The 20,506-nt window shown below is 44.1% G+C and overlaps 1 protein-coding gene across 2 annotated transcripts in view; it reads left to right on the top strand.

Moving 5' to 3' along the window:
* macrod2 (mono-ADP ribosylhydrolase 2) overlaps positions 1-4,949 on the top strand; it is a 1,000,902-nt gene extending 995,953 nt beyond the window's left edge. For both annotated transcript variants that reach the window (XM_066680090.1, XM_066680089.1), the window contains 2 exons: positions 2,844-2,921; positions 4,768-4,949. In XM_066680090.1, coding sequence (XP_066536187.1) covers positions 2,844-2,921; positions 4,768-4,805 — 116 coding nt within the window. In that variant the 3' untranslated portion in view covers positions 4,806-4,949. The remainder of the gene's footprint in view (positions 1-2,843; positions 2,922-4,767) is intronic.
* Positions 4,950-20,506: the final 15,557 nt, after the last annotated feature.

The raw sequence follows: 20,506 nt of genomic DNA, 5'->3' as shown, positions 1-20,506 counted from the left end.
AAAATCAGCAAATTCACAAAGAAATTCTGTGTATGGGCCAGGAGGACAATAGATTGTGATCAGCATAAAAAGAGAGTGCCTCCTTTTTGATGCAGTGACTTTAAGAGTAAGTACTTCAAAGGATTTAGTGTCATAACCAGATTTTTGTGTTGTGTCAATGGTAGGGTCATAAATTGTGGCTACACCACCACCACCACGACCAGATGTTCGTGGGCAACTGTAATAGCTGAAGCCAGGGGGAGTGGACTCGTTCAAGGCAATGTATTCATTGGGTTTAGCCCATGTTTCGCAGAGACATAATGCACAGAGTTTGTTATCAGTAATAATATCATAAACAGTGAGTGCTTTAGATGCTAGAGATTGTATATTTAAAAGCCCTAATTTAATGCTGGAAGTGCTGAAATATTGCGTTCTCTGCAGTGCCTTGGTGTTAATTCTAATTAGGCTGTTAAAACTGATTTTTGGCGTCTGTGATAACAAGCTTTGCAGGGAACAGACACAGTCTCAATTCTGAAAAATGTATTAGTGTTAATCAGAGTGGATGATATGGACATGCTACTCATCATACTAACAGCAGAGAGATGGTCAGGTGGAACATTAGAAACTTTAAACTTTAACTTGCCAGAGACGATGATCCTAGCATTCGTCTTCTTCCGAGCGGTATCCAGAAGCGAACGGTAGTGCTCCTTCAGGACCTCGCTGCGGCGGGCGGAGATGTCATTCGTTCCCACATGGAAAATGAGGGTTCCGAAGTCCTCATGCTGCCAAAGCGCTGAGGGAAGCCACCTGGCAACGTCCAGGACACGTGCACCTGGGAGACAAGACACAGTTGCGTTACTCTTTATGCCCAGCACTTTTAAATGTCTGACTATTGAATCTCCAATAATAAGAACACCGTCCTGTTTAGTCTTCTGTGCCAGGAGCTGAGCACCTCAAACCGGTTGGCAGAAGTGAAGATTGGCTGCGGTGGAGGGGGGGACGGCCTCGGCTTCCCACGCCCATGCTGGCTCTCCCATCCCGGTGCAGGCGTGTAGATAGGTACCCCTGTGAACCGCCGCGGCAGAGGAGCCGGACAGGCGACGGCCACGTAGGAGGCGTCGTGGGCTGCCTCGAGTCTCGTCTTCTCCCACTGAAGCTCCGTCTGCTTCTCCAGGAGACGCTGAATCTGGTGCCCCAGCTGCTCGAGCTCCGCACTGAGCTCAGTGTGGCTCAGGAACGATGAAGACAGCACACTAGAATAAGCAATGCCAAAAAAATATGTAATAGAGATTGTAAATAAATGTCTAAAGGACTAAATAAACAGCGACAAACAGCAAACAATTTCAAATCGAGCACGCGAGCAGTCAGCCGGAAGTGACGTACCTGTGACGACACAACACAACCAGATCAGTAGAGTATGTTCCTTCCTTGTTGCAGTGTCCAGCTCTCGCTGGATTCTTTCATCGGCCACCGATCCAAAGAGAGTTTGAACCTCTTCAAAAGACCATGGCGTAATTTTACGAGCTGCCGTCGTGAGTCGGATAAAAACAAACATGTTCTCTGCTGCAGCTGGAGATTTTACAGATGGAGAGTTGGTGCTGGTCGTCTGCGTTGTGTGGCGTAGAGTGATGACTCTCTCTGGACAATCAGTGCTCTGCAAGGTTTACACGCCACGGTTTAGTCCCTACTCGACTCGCTCTGAACCACGAGAGAACAGCCACTAAACAAGAACCTGGTAGGTCCCACGTAGTGGAAAAGCTTAGTTTATCCATTAAATATAGGAACACAGCAGATTTTTAAGTTGACTTGATTTCATAAACGTGCAGCATGGGGCACTGAATGTCAGATTTTGGGTCTGTGTCTTTGAACCTTGCCTCCGGTCACTGTCTCTGAGGAGTGTGGTGTGTTCTCTCTGTATCTGTGTGGGTTTCCTCTCACAGTCCAAACACCCATGTGTTGGTGGGTGGAGTGATTGTGTGAAACTGTTCACAGGTGACAATGTGTGATGTAAGTTGAGCTTAAAGCTGTGGCCTAATGGTTAGGGGAGTGTACTTGGGACAGGAAGGTCGGTGGTTCAATTCCCACTTTGAGAAGGACATTTGGGTGCACGGGGAGTAAATGAACAATGCTGTCTCCTCCCTCAACATCCACAGATGATGTGCCCTTGAGCACTGACTGCTCCCCGGTCACTGGGTATGTCTGCCTGTCACTAGTGTACGTGTGTGTGTGTGTGTAAACATAGAAGAAGCATTTTATGGTACATTGTATAATGAAAGTGTTAGTGTTGTTTATTAATTTTGTGTTTTCGTGTTTATTCTGTGGCTCTCTGCTCTGTGTAGCTGTGCAGATGTGGCCTTGTATTCGCAGCTCTGTATTTCTGTGTAAATCCGAGTTAGATCAGACTGAGGGACGCTGTTCTCTGTGAGGTTTTTTTGCTCCAGGCAAAGCCCACAGCATCTTCAGTGTCTGGTTTTCTTTCATCATCCACTAATTCAGCTCCAGCCACACAGCACTTAACTCCTCCCTTCTACTTTCCTCTACTACTCCACTACTCTCTTCTATTCTTTTTCTTCTCTTTCCTCAAAAATTTTCCACAATTTTTCTTGTTCTCGTCACTCTCTCATCTTTAATTTCTTCACTTTTTTCTCTTTCCTCAACTTTTTTGTCTTTTTTATCATCTGTATGATTTTCTTATTTTGTTCTTTTTATTTATCTTCTTTTTTCTCTTTTGTTTCTTTTTTCTGATATTACTACATTGTTAGCTTCTTTAATTCTTAGCTTTTTTAATATTTGTATTTGTATTTACTTGTGCTTTTTTTCTTCTTCTTCTTCTTCTTCCTTGTGTTCCTTTCTCTCTTTCTCAGCGGTGGAAGTGCAGAGTCCGGATGGGATTCCTCCAGAATCAAACCCAGCTCCTCAGACAGACAGCAGTCAGTCCAAAGGTGAATATAATAAACATATAACACAGAAGCATGTTTACAGTGCGGGTCCCAGGCAGCGGCAGGGTATTTCCTCTCAGACTAAAACCTTTCACACAGCTCATTCTTATGGGTTTAAGAGCAGTACGACCTTATGACAACAATCAGTTCATTTTACTAAAAAAAGTGTTCAAGAAACTTCTAACTTTTATAAGTTTTGCCTCTTGATTTGAACTTATTTCACAATCATTCACCCCAAGTTCCCATTAACTGGGGCGCTGTTTCACTACAGTCTCACTAATGGTGCTTTTCCACTGCATGGTACCTACTCTACCAGTCTTTTTCACTCCTCCACGGGGTAAATCAGGTCCTGGTTCTGGAAGCAGGTTCTTGATTAGTTGCTGTTCTCTCATGGTTCAGAGCAAGCTGAGGGATGCGAGGGATAGAGGGATGGTGAAGATGGAGGTATGGTGAGGGATAGAGGGATGGAGGGATGCTGAGGGATGGTGAGGGATAGAGGGATGGTGGGGATGGAGGATGGTGAGGGTGGAGGTATGATGAGGATATAGGGATGGCAAAGGATGGAGGATGGTGAGGATGGAGGGATGGAGGAATGGCAAGGAATAGAGGGATGGCGAGAATTGGAAGGATTGTGAGGGATGTTGAGTATGGGGAGATGGCGCGGAATGGAGGAATGGCGAGGGATAGAGGGATGGAGGGTTGGTGAGAATGTAAAGATGTGAGGGATAGCGGGATGTGAGGATGTAGGGATGGTGAGGGATGGAAAGATGATGAGGGATAGAGGGATGGTGAGGATGTAGAGATGGTGAGGGATGGTCAGGGATAGAGGGATGGAGGGATGGTGAGGATGGAGGGATGGTCAGGGATAGAGGGATGGTGAGGATGTAGGGATGGTGAGGGATGGAGGATGGTGAGGATGGAGGAATGGTGAGGAATAGAGGGATGGTGAGGGATGGATGAATGGCAAGGAATAGATGGATGCAAGGGATGGCGAGTGATGGAGGAATGGTTAGGAATAAGGGATGGTGAGGGACGGAGGGATGGTGAAGGATAAAGGGATGGAGGGATGGTGAAGGATAAAGGGATGGAGGGATGGTGAGGATGTAGTGATGGCAAGGGATGGTGAGGATGGGGGGATGCTGAGGGATGGAGGAATGGCAAGGAATAGAGGGATAGCGAGAGATGTAGGGATGGTGAGGGATAGAGGGATGGGAGATGGTGATGATGTAAGGATGGTGAGGGATGGAGGATGGTGAGGATGGAGGAATGGCGAAGAATAGAGGAATGGCAAGGGATGGAGGAATGGTGAGGGATAGAAGAATGGCGAGGGATGGAGGAATGGAGAGGGACAGAGGGATGGCGAGGGACAGAGGGATGGCAAGGGATAGAGGAATGGCGAGGGATGGCAAGGGATTGAGGAATGGCAAGGGATAGAGGGATGGTGAGGATGTAGGGATGGTGAGGGATAGAGGGATGGAGGGATGGTGATGATGTATGGATGGTGAGGGATGGAGGATGGTGAGGATGGAGGAATAGTGAGGAATAGAGGAATGGCGAGGGATGGAGGAATGGTGAGGGATAGAGGGATGGTGAGGGATGGAGGAATGGTGAGGGATAGAAGGATGGCGAGGGATGGAGGAATGGAGAGGGATAGAGGGATGGCAAGGGATAGAGGGGTGGCGAGGGATAAAGGAATGGCGAGGGATGGAGGGATATCAAGGGATGGAGGAATGGCGAGGGATAGAGGGATGGCGAGGGATGGAGGGATAGCAAGGGATGGAGGAATGGCGAGGGAAAGAGGGATGGTGAGGGATGGAGTTGACCAATCACATTTTGTTTTGTGTTTCAGACGGTCTCTCTGACAAAAACGAGCTGCGTAAGGAGTGAGACGACAATCAGCCTCGTAGGTGCACACACCGGCAAACTGTGTGAAGGCCAACGTCACACCACTCCAGTTTCCCACACGGTGGTGTCTAACCCCCCAAAAAACAACAACACAGAGAAAAGAGGACGCTCATCTGTCCGCCGTCCTCCTCCTCCTCCTTCTCCTCATTCACATTGTATTCCTTGCTTTTTTTCCCTTTCCTTTTGTTTGGAGCAACCTTTAACGAAAAGCAGAAAAACCAGAGAAGTGTGTGTGAACATATCCGAATCACAAGGGTGTGTGGATCTCGGGGAGGGTGTGGTGTAGTGTTACCTCTCTGATTTGCTTCTTGGTCTTTGCTGATCCTCGGGGCACTCTGGTGCTGGATTTGAACATGTTTAAGCTGGTTTTAATGGAGTTAATTAAGCAAGGGCCATAAAGTCCATAAATCTATGTGTGTTTCTCTGTGATTGAAGCTGTGGGTATGAGTTTAAAGCATAGCGCTTGCACATTAATGCAAAATGTTGATTACAGTGTCTTTGATCCACACTAATGAGACACGTCAGGATCCACATTCGTGTTTACATCAGGATATAAAACTAATACAGATGGTCAGAAAAAGCATGTAAACACATTATTTATTTGGGTAAAAAAAAGAGGCATGTTATATTTTACAAGAGATTTGAAATGCTCTACTTAGGCCCTACTACATTACACTGACATAACCAAACCATACTCTTATCAACATCATTAGTCGTCATGGCAACAGTTTCATAGTGCCATTAATGTTATCAAATGACTAGATGTTAATATATTTTATGCAGCCTGGCCTTCAGATACCCTTCCCCTGAGTTGTAGTGTTGCCAAACAAAGCTTAGTTTTTGGGCGTATATAGAGGATCATTTCTGATGTGAATCCCCCTTGAAGTATCAGCCTTAGCCCTAAACTTTAATCTAACCCTAAGCCCAACCCCAACACTTTTACTGTGACCATAACCCAGTCCCTAAACTTGAATTGAACCCTAATCATGTCCCTTAAGGCTCATTTATGCTCAACCTTAAATGCAGATACGCACAGATCCTTCTGTCTGTATTTGTGCACTTCCTCTGAAAGCTGACTGATACAGAACGGAGGAGTACCACTGTAAACCATGGAGGTGGCAGTGTAGCCCATAGTTTAATTGAACAATGACCTCTGGTAACATAAGATAAAGAATTCTCCGTCCACATGCGGCAAAGTATTTAACGTCCTCACAGACCCCCTCTGTTTACTCTACTGCTTCTTTTGTCTTTTTTTGCAGAAAAATAACATTATATTATCAGCTCCTCCTGCACCATATTTGTTGTCGTCATTAGGAACAATAGACTCTCTACTGCCCTCTAATGGATTTATTTCTTAACATCCACGCCCATGCAAAGGGGCATAGAAATATGTGGGCAGTGACATTACAATGTTTACGACAGACTTATTCATTTACGTACGTATAGGTCTTCAAACTACGTCCCACAGGCTTTATACGGCGTTCATTTGACCTGCCCCTTTACAGCAGCATACTGCATGTGGTCTGTCCAAGCTGCAAGTGGTCTGTCCACACTACAGCGGTCTGTGAATGTCTAGTCTGTGTATTTGGTAAAAACGGTTAAGATCTGGTTCTCTTCTCCAAGTCCCACCTCCCGAACCCTCACCACTAACAGGACTGGCTTTACCATTTCTCCCTGATATGTGAGAGGCTGTGGCTGTAAAACAAAGTGCTGTAAACACGCGGCTGCATGAGAGACGCCGTCCACATCGTATCTCGTATTGATTAAGGGACAGTGCCCCCAGCTGCGATGGTGATTTAAGGGCCATGTTTTGAGTGAGAAGTTTTCCCTGTGCGCTCACACACCTGTACCGTAAAACCCAGAGTAGATGCACAAGAGGAACACACTGCCGTCCTGTACTCCACTGACTTTACATTTTCAGAATATTATGACTTTAATCTCGAAATCAGAACGACTTTCACTTCAGAATATTAATGACATGATGTACAGTGGTTTCTCTGGCTGCAGTTTGGCTCCGAAAGACTGAAAAACTGTGCACTGGCCTTTGATTAAACAGTTTGAGGACCCCTGATGTAGGGAGTATAAATGAACTTTAACTCTAACCCTGTCCCTAAACATAACCCTATCCCTAACCTTAACACTTACCCTCACTACAGACCTAACCATTTACCACAGAGCGATGAAGAGTTTATAAAAGCAGACCTCAGCTTTATAGCCTTAGGGAGAATTATCTCTGGCCCCAGAGAGCTGAGACTGTTCTGAACAGTGGAAGAGAACCAGATGGAGATCATGTGCAGTTACAGGAGAGTTTAGAAAGATCTGCAGCATCCAGAACATTCCCCAGAACCTAGAGAGTTAATGATAGTATCTGAAAAGTGAAAATAACTGTGCTGCTTCTTCACCAAATTTATTTACACAATTCTTACATTAACATTTTAGTGGCTGATATACAATTGGTCTGATTTAATAAAGTTATTCATGTTTATAATTAAGCTATAACTCAGATATTACCAAGTGAATGAGGGCGATCAGAGTGAGGCAGATCTTACTGAGGTTTCTTGAAGGTCAGATTGAAAGTGTCATTAAAACCCATGCTTAACTCAACTCAACTTTATTTATAGAGAACTTTAAAAAACAACAACAGCTGAAACAAAGTGCTGTACGAAGATGGTTATAAAACAACAAAAAAAAAACAATAAGGATAAATAAATAACTCAAATGAAACTAAAAAATACTAATAAAACAAAGCAAAAGTCTCACGCTGGGTTGAAAGCCAAGGAAAACAAATGGGTTTTAAGTTTTAAAAGTCGATAGTGAGGACGTCTGTCTAATCTGTAATGGGAGGTTGTTCCGCAGCAATTGAAAAGGCTCTATCTCCTCTGAGCTTACATTTCGACCTCGGCACCTCCAGGAGCAGCCGATCTGACCCGAGGCACCAGGCAGAGACGTGGGGATGTAGCAGAGAGATGAGGTGAGGTGGGGCGAGTCCATTTAAAGATTTAAAAACAAATAAGAGAATCTTAAAATGCACTCTGAAAGGCACAGGCAAGTCGTGCAGCAGCATTTTGTACTAAACTCGTAAAGAGGTCGACACTATCACTTTATTCTGCTTTAAAAACCAAGACGCTACAAAACCTCTCTTTACTCTCTTTTTTTCCAATGACATTTATTTCATCTCATTTTTGACCTTCAAACCAAGCCTCACAAGTGGTAGGAGAACAACAGCATCCATCAGTTTCACAGGTCGACGTCACAGGATTCAGCTGATTGGTTTTTGTCCGTGGTTACTTTAATGCATGCTGATTTTTTAACCACAGTGCTCTCTCTCTCTCTCTCTTTCTCTCTCTCTCTCTCTCTCTCTCTCTCTCTCTCTCTCTCTCTCTCTCTCTCTTTTACTAAACTGTCCCTGTGTTCCAGAAACTCTGCCTTATTTGACCTGACACACTCTACACAATCATAAAAACAAACAAAAAAAGGTGGTGGTGATAATGCAAATGCTATGTGTCGCTTTGAATGAATTAAATACTATATAAGGTAATGAGTGATTTAAAAATTATAACGATTATTCTTTGTATTTTTTCTCACGTTCTTTGGTTTTAATGAAGCAAAAATATATATTTCATTCATTCTGTTCTAAAAGGTTGATTAGTCACTGTAAGTGATGCCATACTGTTATCAGACGAACCTATGCCTTCATGATTTGATGTTTGCTTTGCTATACGACTATGAATAAAGTTCAAATGTACTTTCCATGGCCGAGTTCTGTTCTTGTGTCGTTTTGTTGGTTGTGAAATACAGGGGTGGAATCCTGAGCACTTTTTAGTAAGTTTCCCTACAGTGAAAACGCTGCGACAAGACCTCAGACCATTGAAAAGCATGAAAAGAGATGAGGACGGTGCTCTATTCCTGCTCCATACGTGGGTAACACTGATTTACAGTTACATTACATCTCCCGTGTCTCAGTCTAGTCTCCTATAATCAGGTACCTCTCTCTCTCTCTCTCTCTTTTCCTTTAGTCCTTAGGTTAGTCTCTTTTTTATATCATTCTTTATATCAGTTCTTTATTCATTTGTGTCTTAGGTTTTAGCTCAGTGCTTTTAGTTTCATGCTGTTTATGTTGTTGTATAGTGTCGGCCATTTTCTGGTAAACATTTGTCTTGTTTGTTTTTGTCTAGTTTTCTTTTTTCTTTAAGAAAATGTTGTAGATGTCCTTCGTTACGTTGCACCACGTTTTCTTAAAGAAAAAAAAAAAAAACTTAAAAACCTAAGAACCCAAATGATGGAAAAAATTAATTGAGGAAAAATAAAGGAATTTGGGGAAAAATAAAATGTAGAGTTATTAGCAGCGCATGCATTTCACACTGACACACCGGCCCAGGCATGTTCAACTTTTTAGCCGTGATGCAGAGTTAGCATTTGCCCAATCACAGATCTCACAATGAAGAGAAATTTAGTGTGTGCACATTAACCATTCCAGTCCTTATGTGTCTGAGCTACCTGCATCAGCTGCATGATTTCCATTATCATATTATAATCTAAAGCATTGGGAAAGTGTGGGCCAAGACTTTCCGCTGCTGTGAGCTCAGCGTGCCGTCTGCAGAAGCATGTAATCATGAACCAGGGATAATGAATCCCAACCTCACCTACACCTGCCCGACCCCATTTACATTCACACGCAGCTCTTTAGGTTTATGTTACGTTCATTAAGATTTTATTTCAAGGTGATTTTACTAAACAGGGTTTCACTGAAGCCCAGGATCTGGTTCTGAACATAGTCAGGGAAGAGTGGCCTGCCTTTTAAATAGTATATAACACCACTGGTTATTTTCTTTCTAAATACAATACTGGGTGAACTGTTGGGATTTCCATTTTCTGGTGGGATTTTCTTTCCAGTTTGTACACAGTTAAGTCCTCTTCAGACTGGTTTAGTTTTCTGTGAGGAGCTGGTGTAATGTCATTTTTCCACAGAACGTCAGTGATGTTTACAGTGGATTCACATCACCATCACACAGTGTGGATCAGACACAGCAGAGCTACTAGAGTATTTAGTATTTAGATCACCACTGTTCTGAGAACAGCTCTCCCACCAAAAATATCTAGCCCACAGTGATATTACCTTCTAGCCGTTGAAACAGATAACAGTCGAGAAGATGGCAAAAACTTTATTAATCCTTCACAAAGCTTTTATAACTGATATTACAAACTATTTAATTGCAACTTACCTCTGTTCTCAAGAACACCCAGGAAAAAACCTTTAAACTCAGGATATGACGGAATATTCCCCACACGTCAGTTTGGATAGGATTACTGTACACACTTAAAAATGATGATTCTACAAGGGTTCTTTAGTAAATAAAATGGTTCTATATAGAAGATGTTCTTCATGAAGGTGCACCTTTTATAGAAGGGTTCTCTATGACACCAAAAAAGTGTTCCTCTGTTGTTACGATGTTAATTTTGTTACAATAGAGTTTTACTGTTTTAGTGCTCTGTTATCAGACATATTCAGATAATAATTACTTTATTACGTCATATTTTTTATTTGTTTCAAAAATATTTCAGCATTTTTCAGTACATTTTCTTCATTTCTTAAATCTCAAAAATGTTTTGGCTATGTCGAGGAACCTTCATCTGCACCATTTTCATCTGCTGTGGTAGTCATCATCATCATCATAACAACCATCACACTGTAGAAAATTTAACTTTCACAGTTTACTGTTTTATATCAGAGAGTTGCATGAAACACACACACACACACACACACACACACACATATATATATATATATATATATATATATATATATATATATATATATATATATATAAGCATATTGTCACTGTCCAATTAAAAACATGTATCTCTAAATAGTAATTTTACAGGAGAAGGAAAATTCTTAATTTTCAATGGAAGTCAATGTAAAAGATTTAATTCAGAGTAATTTTGGAGTGTTTCTATTGGTCCATTCAAGGACAGCTGCTGTGCTCAATTGATTTAGTAACTAAACGTCCACAAACACAGAGATACAGGGTTTTAATTGGAGACTGAGGACATTCAAAGTCATGTTCAACTCTTTACACAACACAACATGCACAGTTTCATTGCTTATTTGTTCCATTTTTGGCCATGGACTCACCCAATAAAACCAACTCACACTTGCTTCCTGCCTCCACATTGTCATTTTTACAAGGGGAAGAAGAAGAAGGAGAAGAAGGAGAAGTTGTAAAAGCCTAAAGTGCACCTGTTTGGGAGGAAACATGTTGAGTGCAAGTGTTTCATGTGAGTTTTCGTTCTTTTGTAGCTGCTGAAAGCTCCGCTCATGGCCCGTGTGTGACCATATCGTCCTTCATCATCCGCCTCCGCTTCCACTGTCTTTTGAGATTAACTCGAGCCATCAAACTCTTTGTTGACTTCCAGATGGCAGAGAAGAACCTTACTGAATTCAATTTTTATTTCTATCGCAGTTTTCACAATAGACGTGGCACACAATAGTCGCGAAGCAGCTTCGCATGGACTCGGGCCCAGACCCTAATGAGCGAGCCAAGGGCAAAAGTGACGAGCACAATCTCCAAGAGATGGAGGGAGGAAGAAGCCTCGTTAGGAGCCAAGCTGAACTTTGCTGGAGACGTCATGTAACTTTGCTGGATTTCTCGCTTGTTCCCGGCTCTTTGTTGGAGTTGAAGATCAGAGAAACACTTTGAAGGGAAGTTCAGGGCTGTTATTAAGCCAGTGGTTGTAGCATCCAGCGCTGGGCCAATCAGGAGCTATAAATAAATCCCTCAAACTACAAGTAATATGAACAAAGGTGGAGTCAAACATACAGATTGGTGCTGATTTAAGAGCTGGAATAATCTCATTAAACCTGACCTTCGTACTTTTCTGCATTTTTTCATATCATTTTTACATGAGTAAATATTTATTTAATAAACACAAACACCCCACGGCTCCAGGGGAACTGCAAACTGAGCTGGAGGTTATTAGATACAGGTTTTAGTAAATTTTTATTTTTATTTTATTTTTTTTACACAGAGCTTTAAGAATACATTTACAGTCAAAGTAATCTGCATTACTCCTGAGCTTTTCCTGTTATTCCCACTTTACTCCTGCTTTACTCCTGTGTTATTCCCACTTTACACCTGTGTTATTCCCATTTTACTCCCACTTTACACCTGTGTTATTCCCATTTTACTCCCACTTTACTCCTGTGTTATTCCAACTTTACTCCTGTGTCATTCCAATTTTACTCCCACTTTACTCCTATGTTATTCCGACTTTACTGTGTTATTCCGATTTTACTCCTGTTATTCAGATTTTAGTTCCACTTTACTCCTGTGTTATTCCGACTTTACTCCTGTGTTATTCCGATTTTATTCCTGTGTTATTCTGACTTTACTCCCACTTTACTCTTGTGTTATTCCCATTTTACTCCTGTGTTATTCCCATTTTACTCCTGTGTTATTCCCATTTTACTCCCACTTTACTGCTGTGTTATCCCTGATTTACTCCTTTGTTCCTGCTTTACTTGTGCATGATCCCTGCTTTACTCCTGTTTTATCCCAGGAGTTTTTCACTCTATAGGAATAATTGACTCCAGAACTGTCATTAGGAATTGAGCTGTTGACAGTTCCCAAACATAATGAATTATCCACTTCATGCTAATGTACTTGATCCTACTTTACATATTATTCTGCACTATCCGTGATTAAAGGAATGTCGATGGGGCCTGTTTTGATGGGATCTGGCAGGTAAACTGTGGCACAGTCTACAGGGAAGGATAGACCTCACTCGTCCTCATCACAAACACAGTGCAGGCGTCTGCTAGCTGGCCTAACAGACATCTGATAATTAGCATCCTCCTCTGAACATGTTGAGCTGCAGGGGTGTGTCTGAGGTGGGCATTGCCCACACAGAGGAATCATCTACCCTCCCAGAGGTGTGTGCCCATCCAGTGAAACAAAATAAATGAAATGGAGCAAAATATAGTCATCATCGTCCATCCATCTGTCCTCTGATCCTAAAGGAACAATGTGGAACTGTGTCCCTCTGATAGCTCTCCGGAGGAAGCAAATCTTGGAAGATATTCATCCTCCACTTTCAATCAGTTCTGTGGTGTCCTTCTGTGGGAGTGAGAGTGAGAGCTAGAAATCCATATAGTTATTTTGAGCTAACAAAGACAAAGACTAGGCTCTGGACTGTGGGCAGACACCGAAGTCTAATGAGCAGCTGAGGCAACAAGACCTCCAAAAGTGATTCCAGGTTGGCTTTAGACCCACCGCGACCCTGAACTGGATAAGGGTTACAGATAATGAATGAACATAATTCCTCCAGACACTCCTGATATATTCCTGATGTTTTGCTTTGTGTTTTGTAGATATTTAATGTTTACTAAGTGCGCTCCCATCCACTGGTGGCGCTGTTTCACTATATGTACACAAACTCTGTTTTATTACCCTGAAAAAGAAGTATGAAGTCAGTGTAGGGCAGTGCAGTTTCTCAGTGTGTGTTCTTACTTTCTCATGCTCTTGCTTGACGTCATCTTCCACTGTCAAACTTTCGCTCCAGTGCTCAAGAACGTGTAAAGTACCTGGATGTTGTTTTCATTCCCAAAATAACGAGGACACATTGGTTCATGACTCAACAAGAACCACCTGAAAATGCCATCGTTCACTGCGGCATCATGAACGTGTTTTTGCGAGGCGACTTTTCAATAACATTCTCCTGGAGGACACAGATCCACTCTTCGTGTTCTTGGTGCTGAGGAACTAATCTCTGTTAGTGACAACATCACACAAGCACAAATACACGGCTGTTTATGATTTTTGGAATTTACAGTTAAAGATAAGTTTAGGGATTATTTGACTGAGCAAGATTCCTCAAGCTACTATCATCTATATCATCTATATGCATGTAGCAGTTATAATTACCATCTGTAAATCATTGTGGATTACAGCATCAGTGCTGGGGAGCTTTACACCAGTCAAGTCTACACTTAGCATTGAGCATGGTGACCTTAGAGTCATGTGCACAACCCAGTTCAAGGAGAAATACGAGGGTTTTCTCACATTTCATTTTGTTCTCTGACTTTTACCATGCACTCTTAAAAGTAAAGGTGCCATAAAGGGTTCTCTGAGCGATGCCATAGAGCAACTTTCAGTTCCATAAAGAACCGTGTTTATTAAAAGAGGTGTGAGTGGGAAAAATATTTTAATGTTTTAAAAATCCGTCTCGCTTTGCCTCCAGAAGTTTCTCATTTTTGAATTTTGATGAGGGGGCAGGATCTACATTTCATTGGCTGCTGAAGTTAAGTCCCGCCCACCCAGCAGATTCTGCACACCCCGCTACATCAGCGAGAGCATGGCAATCTGACCCTGACTGGAAAAAGACCGACCGGCAAACACAGGTAAACCGTATCAAATATTTATTAACGCTGATGTCTTTTATAACGCACAGTTCCTCATAGAGGCTTAGAGTCAGTTTCCAATCAGGGTTAGGATGTGCACAATCTGCTGGGTGGGCGGGGCTTGACGGTCTAGATCCTGGCCCCCCTCGTCAAAAGTCAAGAGCGAGAAACTTCTGGAAGCGAAAGCGAGACTGAGGAAATGAAAACAAAAACAGATTCTTCAGGAATATTACACTCAAAAAGATTGAGTCGATTAAATACAGAAATATTCACGTTACAAACCTGTTTATTAACTCTGAATATTAATGAGAGTTTTCTCAATTATAAAGTGTAATTCATTGGTTATGGATTCTGTTTTTTTTTTTTTTTTTAGAACCTATTTTGACGCCATAGCATTCTTCATATTTATGAAACGTGCTAAAAGAGTTAAATACAGCCACAATTTCAAGACTCTTACAAAAAAAGAACTGTTTTTGGTGCCGTATAGAACCCAATTCTAAAAGGTTCTAAATGGAACCATTTATAGCATATTCTCCATCTATCTGAAGAACCATTTCTCTGTGCACAGAGCCCTTTAATCATGCAAAGGCTTCTTCGAGTGCTGAGGGTTCTCTATAAAACCGTTAAATTTACCAGAGAACCCTTGAAGAACCGTCATGTTTAAGTGAGTAGATCTGAGTCATTCTTAGATGAAGTGCCATGATCTGCTGATTACACCGTGCTGTCATTTATCCTGTGTACAGTGGTGGCTGGTACGGTGCAGTAGATAACACCTCTGTTCTGTATGTGGCAGACTGCCCCCTGGAGCTGACACTTGGCATTGAGCATGGTGACCTTAGGCCCGTGAGCACAAGCCAGTGTAATGCTGAGATCAGACTACACAATGTATTTGTCTTTCACGGTGTTCACTCTCTCAGATTAGAGCTATGAACTCGTGCTGTGTCTCGGGCGGGAGACTGGGGACACGGACTGTTCTTCCCTTCGCGGAGTTGTGAGAGCTCAGATGTAGTCAGGAGGCGTGGCTATAAACTGTCAGTCACGGCTACAGAAGCACTGTGTGAGATGCTGGAGGTTTTGTTCTGAACAGAAGAAGAAGTAAAAGCGATAGTGGGTGGTTCCTGGGTGTTACGGAGAGGACGGTGTGGACTGTCTCCTACAAAGAACCTGAGGGAGTGTGTTACACGTCCAGAGCGTGTCCTCAGTTCGGTTGTTCTACAGACAGCTGCAGCAGAGCCTCCCTCTCTCTCTCCTCCGTGTTTACAGATGTGCTCCGGACAGAGCTCTGTCTCCTATTGGTCATCGTCAGGAACATGGCGTAGGAAACGTCAGACCGGGCCAAGAGACCCAAACAACTCTAACACACTCCACTTTTTTCAGTCGTGGGGCGTCTCACAGCGCTGATCTTTGATTGCGTCTCACTCCACGACTGCTCCCTGACACTCAGACTCAGTTCAGATGCTGGGAGTTTGTTGGATTCGAAAATTGTGTCAAAGTCGGTGTAAATTCGTGGTCTGATCCCGGCGTTAAAAGCTCGGCGAGGATTTTCTGATTTCATTGTTGTGTTCTTTGATTTTCACTCTATTTTCACATCCACTTTATTCCCCAGTGAAACACAGCACAGACTCTGTTCTGAACTCAGAATATTTCCAAAGACGTAAAATGTACAAGATTCTGCTTTTAGTTTGATTTATAACAATCCAAACAGTGCCACAGCCCGAGTTAAGCTGATAAACAGCACTGCCACTTTTCACAGCCTTTCTTGCTCATTTGTAGCAGGAGGCTTGTTTGTGTGTGTGTGTGTGTGTGTGTCTGTGTGTGTGTGTGTATCTGTGTGTGTGTGTCTGCAGGAGAGGAATCGATTGCCTTCACACTCGAGTGATCTCCCACTCTCTTCATTTTTACTCGTTCTCTCAATCCCTTCCCTCTTCTCAGCGCCGTCTTTTCGAACTGCTCCTCTCCTGTCACCCTTCTCCCTGCATAACTCACTCTCTCTCTCTCTCCTTCATTTCATTCTCTTGCTCTTTAATTCCCCTCATCTCTCTTTTCCCTTTCCATTTATTATGTTCTTCTCATTGTTTCTCTCTTTCTCCCAACATTTTTAATCTGCTCTCTTTCCCCTCTCCTCTTTCACTCTCTTTTGCTCTCTCACTCTATCTCTTTCTCTCTCTCTTTGCTCTCTCTCTCTCTCTCTCTCTCTTTCTTTCTATCTTTCTCACTCTATCTCTCTCTCTCTCTCTTGGTCTCTATTCTTTCTTTCACCCTCTGACTCACTATCCTCTCCTTCTTTCTGTCTCCCTCCCTCTCTTGGTTTTTATTTCTCTCCAATTGCTCTGTGCCCTCTCTCTGTCCATTTTTTTCTCTTCTTTGTGTATCTCCCTCTCCCAACACAATTTCCATTTACTCTGCCTTCTATCTCTCTCACTCCCTCTCTCTCTCTCTCTCTCTCATCTCCCTCATTCTCTCTCGTTCTCTCTCATCTCCCTCTCTTTCTCTCCCATCACTCACCCCCACCTTCCTTTGGTTCCCTCATTCAAGCCCCTGCACTCTTCTGCTCTCTCCATGAAATGAAAATACCTTTGATGAAAACTAAAATAACGCGTTAGTGGATTAACGCGAGCGCAGGCCGTGAGCGCGTGAAGGAGCCGAGACGTCCTCGCAGCGTAAACGCAGTTATGCGCCATTTTGCTAGCGTTTGTTTTTTATTTATACCGTCTTTTCAAGCGGGCAGATGTCTACAGGGCACAGCACAATACCATTTTATATGAGAGAGAGAGAAAGAGAGAGAGAGAGAGAGAGAGAGAGAGAGAGAGAGAGAGAGAGAGAGAGAGAGAGAGAGAGAGAGAGAGAGAGAGAGAGAGAAAGAGAGAGAGAGAGAGAGAAAGAGAGAGAGAGAGAGAGAGAGAGAGAGAGAGAGAGAGAGAGAGAGAAAGAGAGAGAGAGAGAGAGAGAGAGGGAGAGAGAGAGAGTGGGAGAGAGAGAGAGAGAGAGTGGGAGAGAGAGAGAGAGAGAAAGTGGGAGAGAGAGAGAGAGAGAGAGAGAGAGAGAGAGAGAGAGAGAGAAAGAGAGAGAAAATACAAGAGAGAGAGCTGAGAACTGTAGTGTACTACTGCCCCCTTCTGCTTGCTTTAGAGAATGACATGTTCTTTTCAAATGCATCCATCTGATCCATATTCAGTATTTTCTGGAACATTCTGACACCCACTGATATCATCTTACATGAGATAAGAGTCTCGATGTGGCCAAATGTTTGTGGACACCCATCGAAATATTGGATTTCAGACGTTTTGGCCACACTCGCTTTTATCAGGAACAGATCAAACACATAGCAGTGCAATCTCCTCAGACACACAGTAACTGGTGTATCTCTCCACAACAGCAACGCTCCCTACTCCTCTGTGAAGGCTGTACACAAGACACGGGAACATTTCTGTGAGACTGTGATGGCAAACAGCCACATTTCCTCCAAAATGAACAGGTTCTGGAACTCAAAAGATGGAACCACAGGACAGTCGGTTCTTCAATACAAACCATGAAAGTGTCCATGGGCATTTTGAGGTAAAGAAGCTTCAGAAAAAGCTCAGAGAAAAGACAGTGGACAACTCAGTGTCAGAGGAGAACACACACTGCCCAGGTCTGTCACATCAGCTGACAGACCCGCTCCAGTCAGCAGTGAATAATGTGGATCATCTGACTGCTCTGTGTCCTGTACGGCTGTTGAAAAAGCACGCAGAAGAAATGCCAGGATTAGGTGGATGGGGATGAGGACGAGCTGCAGATCTGTGTGAACCTGCAGGAGTGTGTGCAGATATGGACCACAAACTCCTGACCAAGAGCCAACTTCAAAATCTCAGGTAGATCAGGTTTGGCGAGGACAGCAGTGGCTCATGTTATAGATTTCTTGTTCTAACTTGTGAAGTCTGTGATACACATTATGCTTTTTATTTTGTTTGTTGAGGCCTCTTACCCCTGGGTATGTTTCTGTTAAGTTGTCCTCATTTTTGAGTGTGCTGTTATTTATCATTGAATAATGTACAACAAAATATGTCTTCCACATTTAACCCGTCTGTGGCAGTAAACACACAAACTGTAGTGAACTAGGGGCTGTGAACACACACCCAGAGCGGCGGGCGGCCTGCCCCAGCGCCCGGGGAACAGTTGTGGGTTCGGTGCCTTGCTGTGGATTGAGGGAGGAGGACAGTGCTGTTCCTTCACTCACACCGCACCCGACAGCAGCAGCTCGCAACATTCCCCCAAGGGGTTTTTGAAGAGTTTCCAACGCTCCTTGGGTCGGTGGCTGAGGAAAATCTCCAGCGAAAGCCAAATGTGTGACAAGGAAAACTGATTTGTGAAAACTGTGTTTAGTCCAAACAACAACAACACGCCACACAATAAGTAAACAGCGCCTGACTTTACCACCACATTGTTGTGGTTTTCAAAGCCCGTGGTTCCCATTAGAGATTGGGTTTGGGACGTCCCCGGCTCCATTTAACAGGAATTTCCACAGAGATGTGTGAGTGAAAAGGTGGTGTCTGTGAGGAGTGTGGTGTGTTCTCTCTGTGTCTGCGTGGGTTTCGTCCGGGTGACTGTCTGTGAGGAGTGTGGTGTGTTCTCCCTATGTCTGTGTGGGTTTCCTCCGGGTGACTGTCTGTGAGGAGTGTGGTGTGTTCTCTCTGTGTCTGCGTGGGTTTCCTCCAGGTGACTGTCTGTGAGGAGTGTGGTGTGTTCTCTCTGTGTCTGCGTGGGCTTCCTCCGGGTGACTGTCTGTGAGGAGTGTGGTGTGTTCTCTCTGTGTCTGCGTGGGCTTCCTCCGGGTGACTGTCTGTGAGGAGTGTGGTGTGTTCTCTCTGTGTCTGCGTGGGTTTCGTCCGGGTGACTGTCTGTGAGGAGTGTGGTGTGTTCTCCCTATGTCTGTGTGGGTTTCCTCCGGGTGACTGTCTGTGAGGAGTGTGGTGTGTTCTCTCTGTGTCTGTGTGAGTTTCCTCCGGGTGACTGTCTGTGAGGAGTGTGGTGTGTTCTCTCTGTGTCTGCGTGGGCTTCCTCCGGGTGACTGTCTGTGAGGAGTGTGGTGTGTTCTCCCTGTGTCTGTGTGGGTTTCCTCCGGGTGACTGTCTGTGAGGAGTGTGGTGTGTTCTCCCTGTGTCTGTGTGAGTTTCCTCCGGGTGACTGTCTGTGAGGAGTGTGGTGTGTTCTCTCTGTGTCTGCGTGGGTTTCCTCCGGGTGACTGTCTGTGAGGAGTGTGGTGTGTTCTCCCTGTGTCTGTGTGGGTTTCCTCCGGGTGACTGTCTGTGAGGAGTGTGGTGTGTTCTCTCTGTGTCTGCGTGGGTTTCCTCTGGGTGACTGTCTGTGAGGAGTGTGGTGTGTTCTCCCTGTGTCTGCGTGGGTTTCCTCCGGGTGACTGTCTGTGAGGAGTGTGGTGTGTTCTCCCTGTGTCTGTGTGGGTTTCCTCCGGGTGACTGTCTGTGAGGAGTGTGGTGTGTTCTCTCGGTGTCTGCGTGGGTTTCCTCCGGGTGACTGTCTGTGAGGAGTGTGGTGTGTTCTCTCTGTGTCTGCGTGGGTTTCCTCCGGGTGACTGTCTGTGAGGAGTGTGGTGTGTTCTCTCTGTGTCTGCGTGGGTTTCCTCCGGGTGACTGTCTGTGAGGAGTGTGGTGTGTTCTCTCTGTGTCTGCGTGGGCTTCCTCCGGGTGACTGTCTGTGAGGAGTGTGGTGTGTTCTCCCTGTGTCTGTGTGGGTTTCCTCCGGGTGACTGTCTGTGAGGAGTGTGGTGTGTTCTCTCTGTGTCTGCGTGGGTTTCCTCTGGGTGACTGTCTGTGAGGAGTGTGGTGTGTTCTCCCTGTGTCTGCGTGGGTTTCCTCCGGGTGACTGTCTGTGAGGAGTGTGGTGTGTTCTCCCTGTGTCTGTGTGGGTTTCCTCCGGGTGACTGTCTGTGAGGAGTGTGGTGTGTTCTCTCGGTGTCTGCGTGGGTTTCCTCCAGGTGACTGTCTGTGAGGAGTGTGGTGTGTTCTCTCGGTGTCTGCGTGGGTTTCCTCCGGGTGCTCCGGTTTCCTCCCACACTCCAAAAACACACGTTGGTAGGTGGATTGGAGACTCAAAAGTGTCCATAGGTGTGAGTGTGTGAGTGAATGTGTGTTGCCCCCAATGACTGAGTAGGCTTCAGACCTACTGCCACCCTGAACTGGAAAAGGATTCCAGACAATGAATGAATGAATATATAATCTTGATGTGAGCCCAAATACGTAGTAATAGAAGAACATAGTAAATTTAAATTAAATTAAATGAATTAGAT

Source organism: Hoplias malabaricus, chromosome 8 (assembly GCF_029633855.1).
Source record: "Hoplias malabaricus isolate fHopMal1 chromosome 8, fHopMal1.hap1, whole genome shotgun sequence".
NCBI classification, from domain to species: domain Eukaryota; kingdom Metazoa; phylum Chordata; class Actinopteri; order Characiformes; family Erythrinidae; genus Hoplias; species Hoplias malabaricus.
The sequence above is the reverse complement of the archived record's forward strand: the minus strand, read 5'-3'. Positions and strand labels throughout refer to the sequence as shown.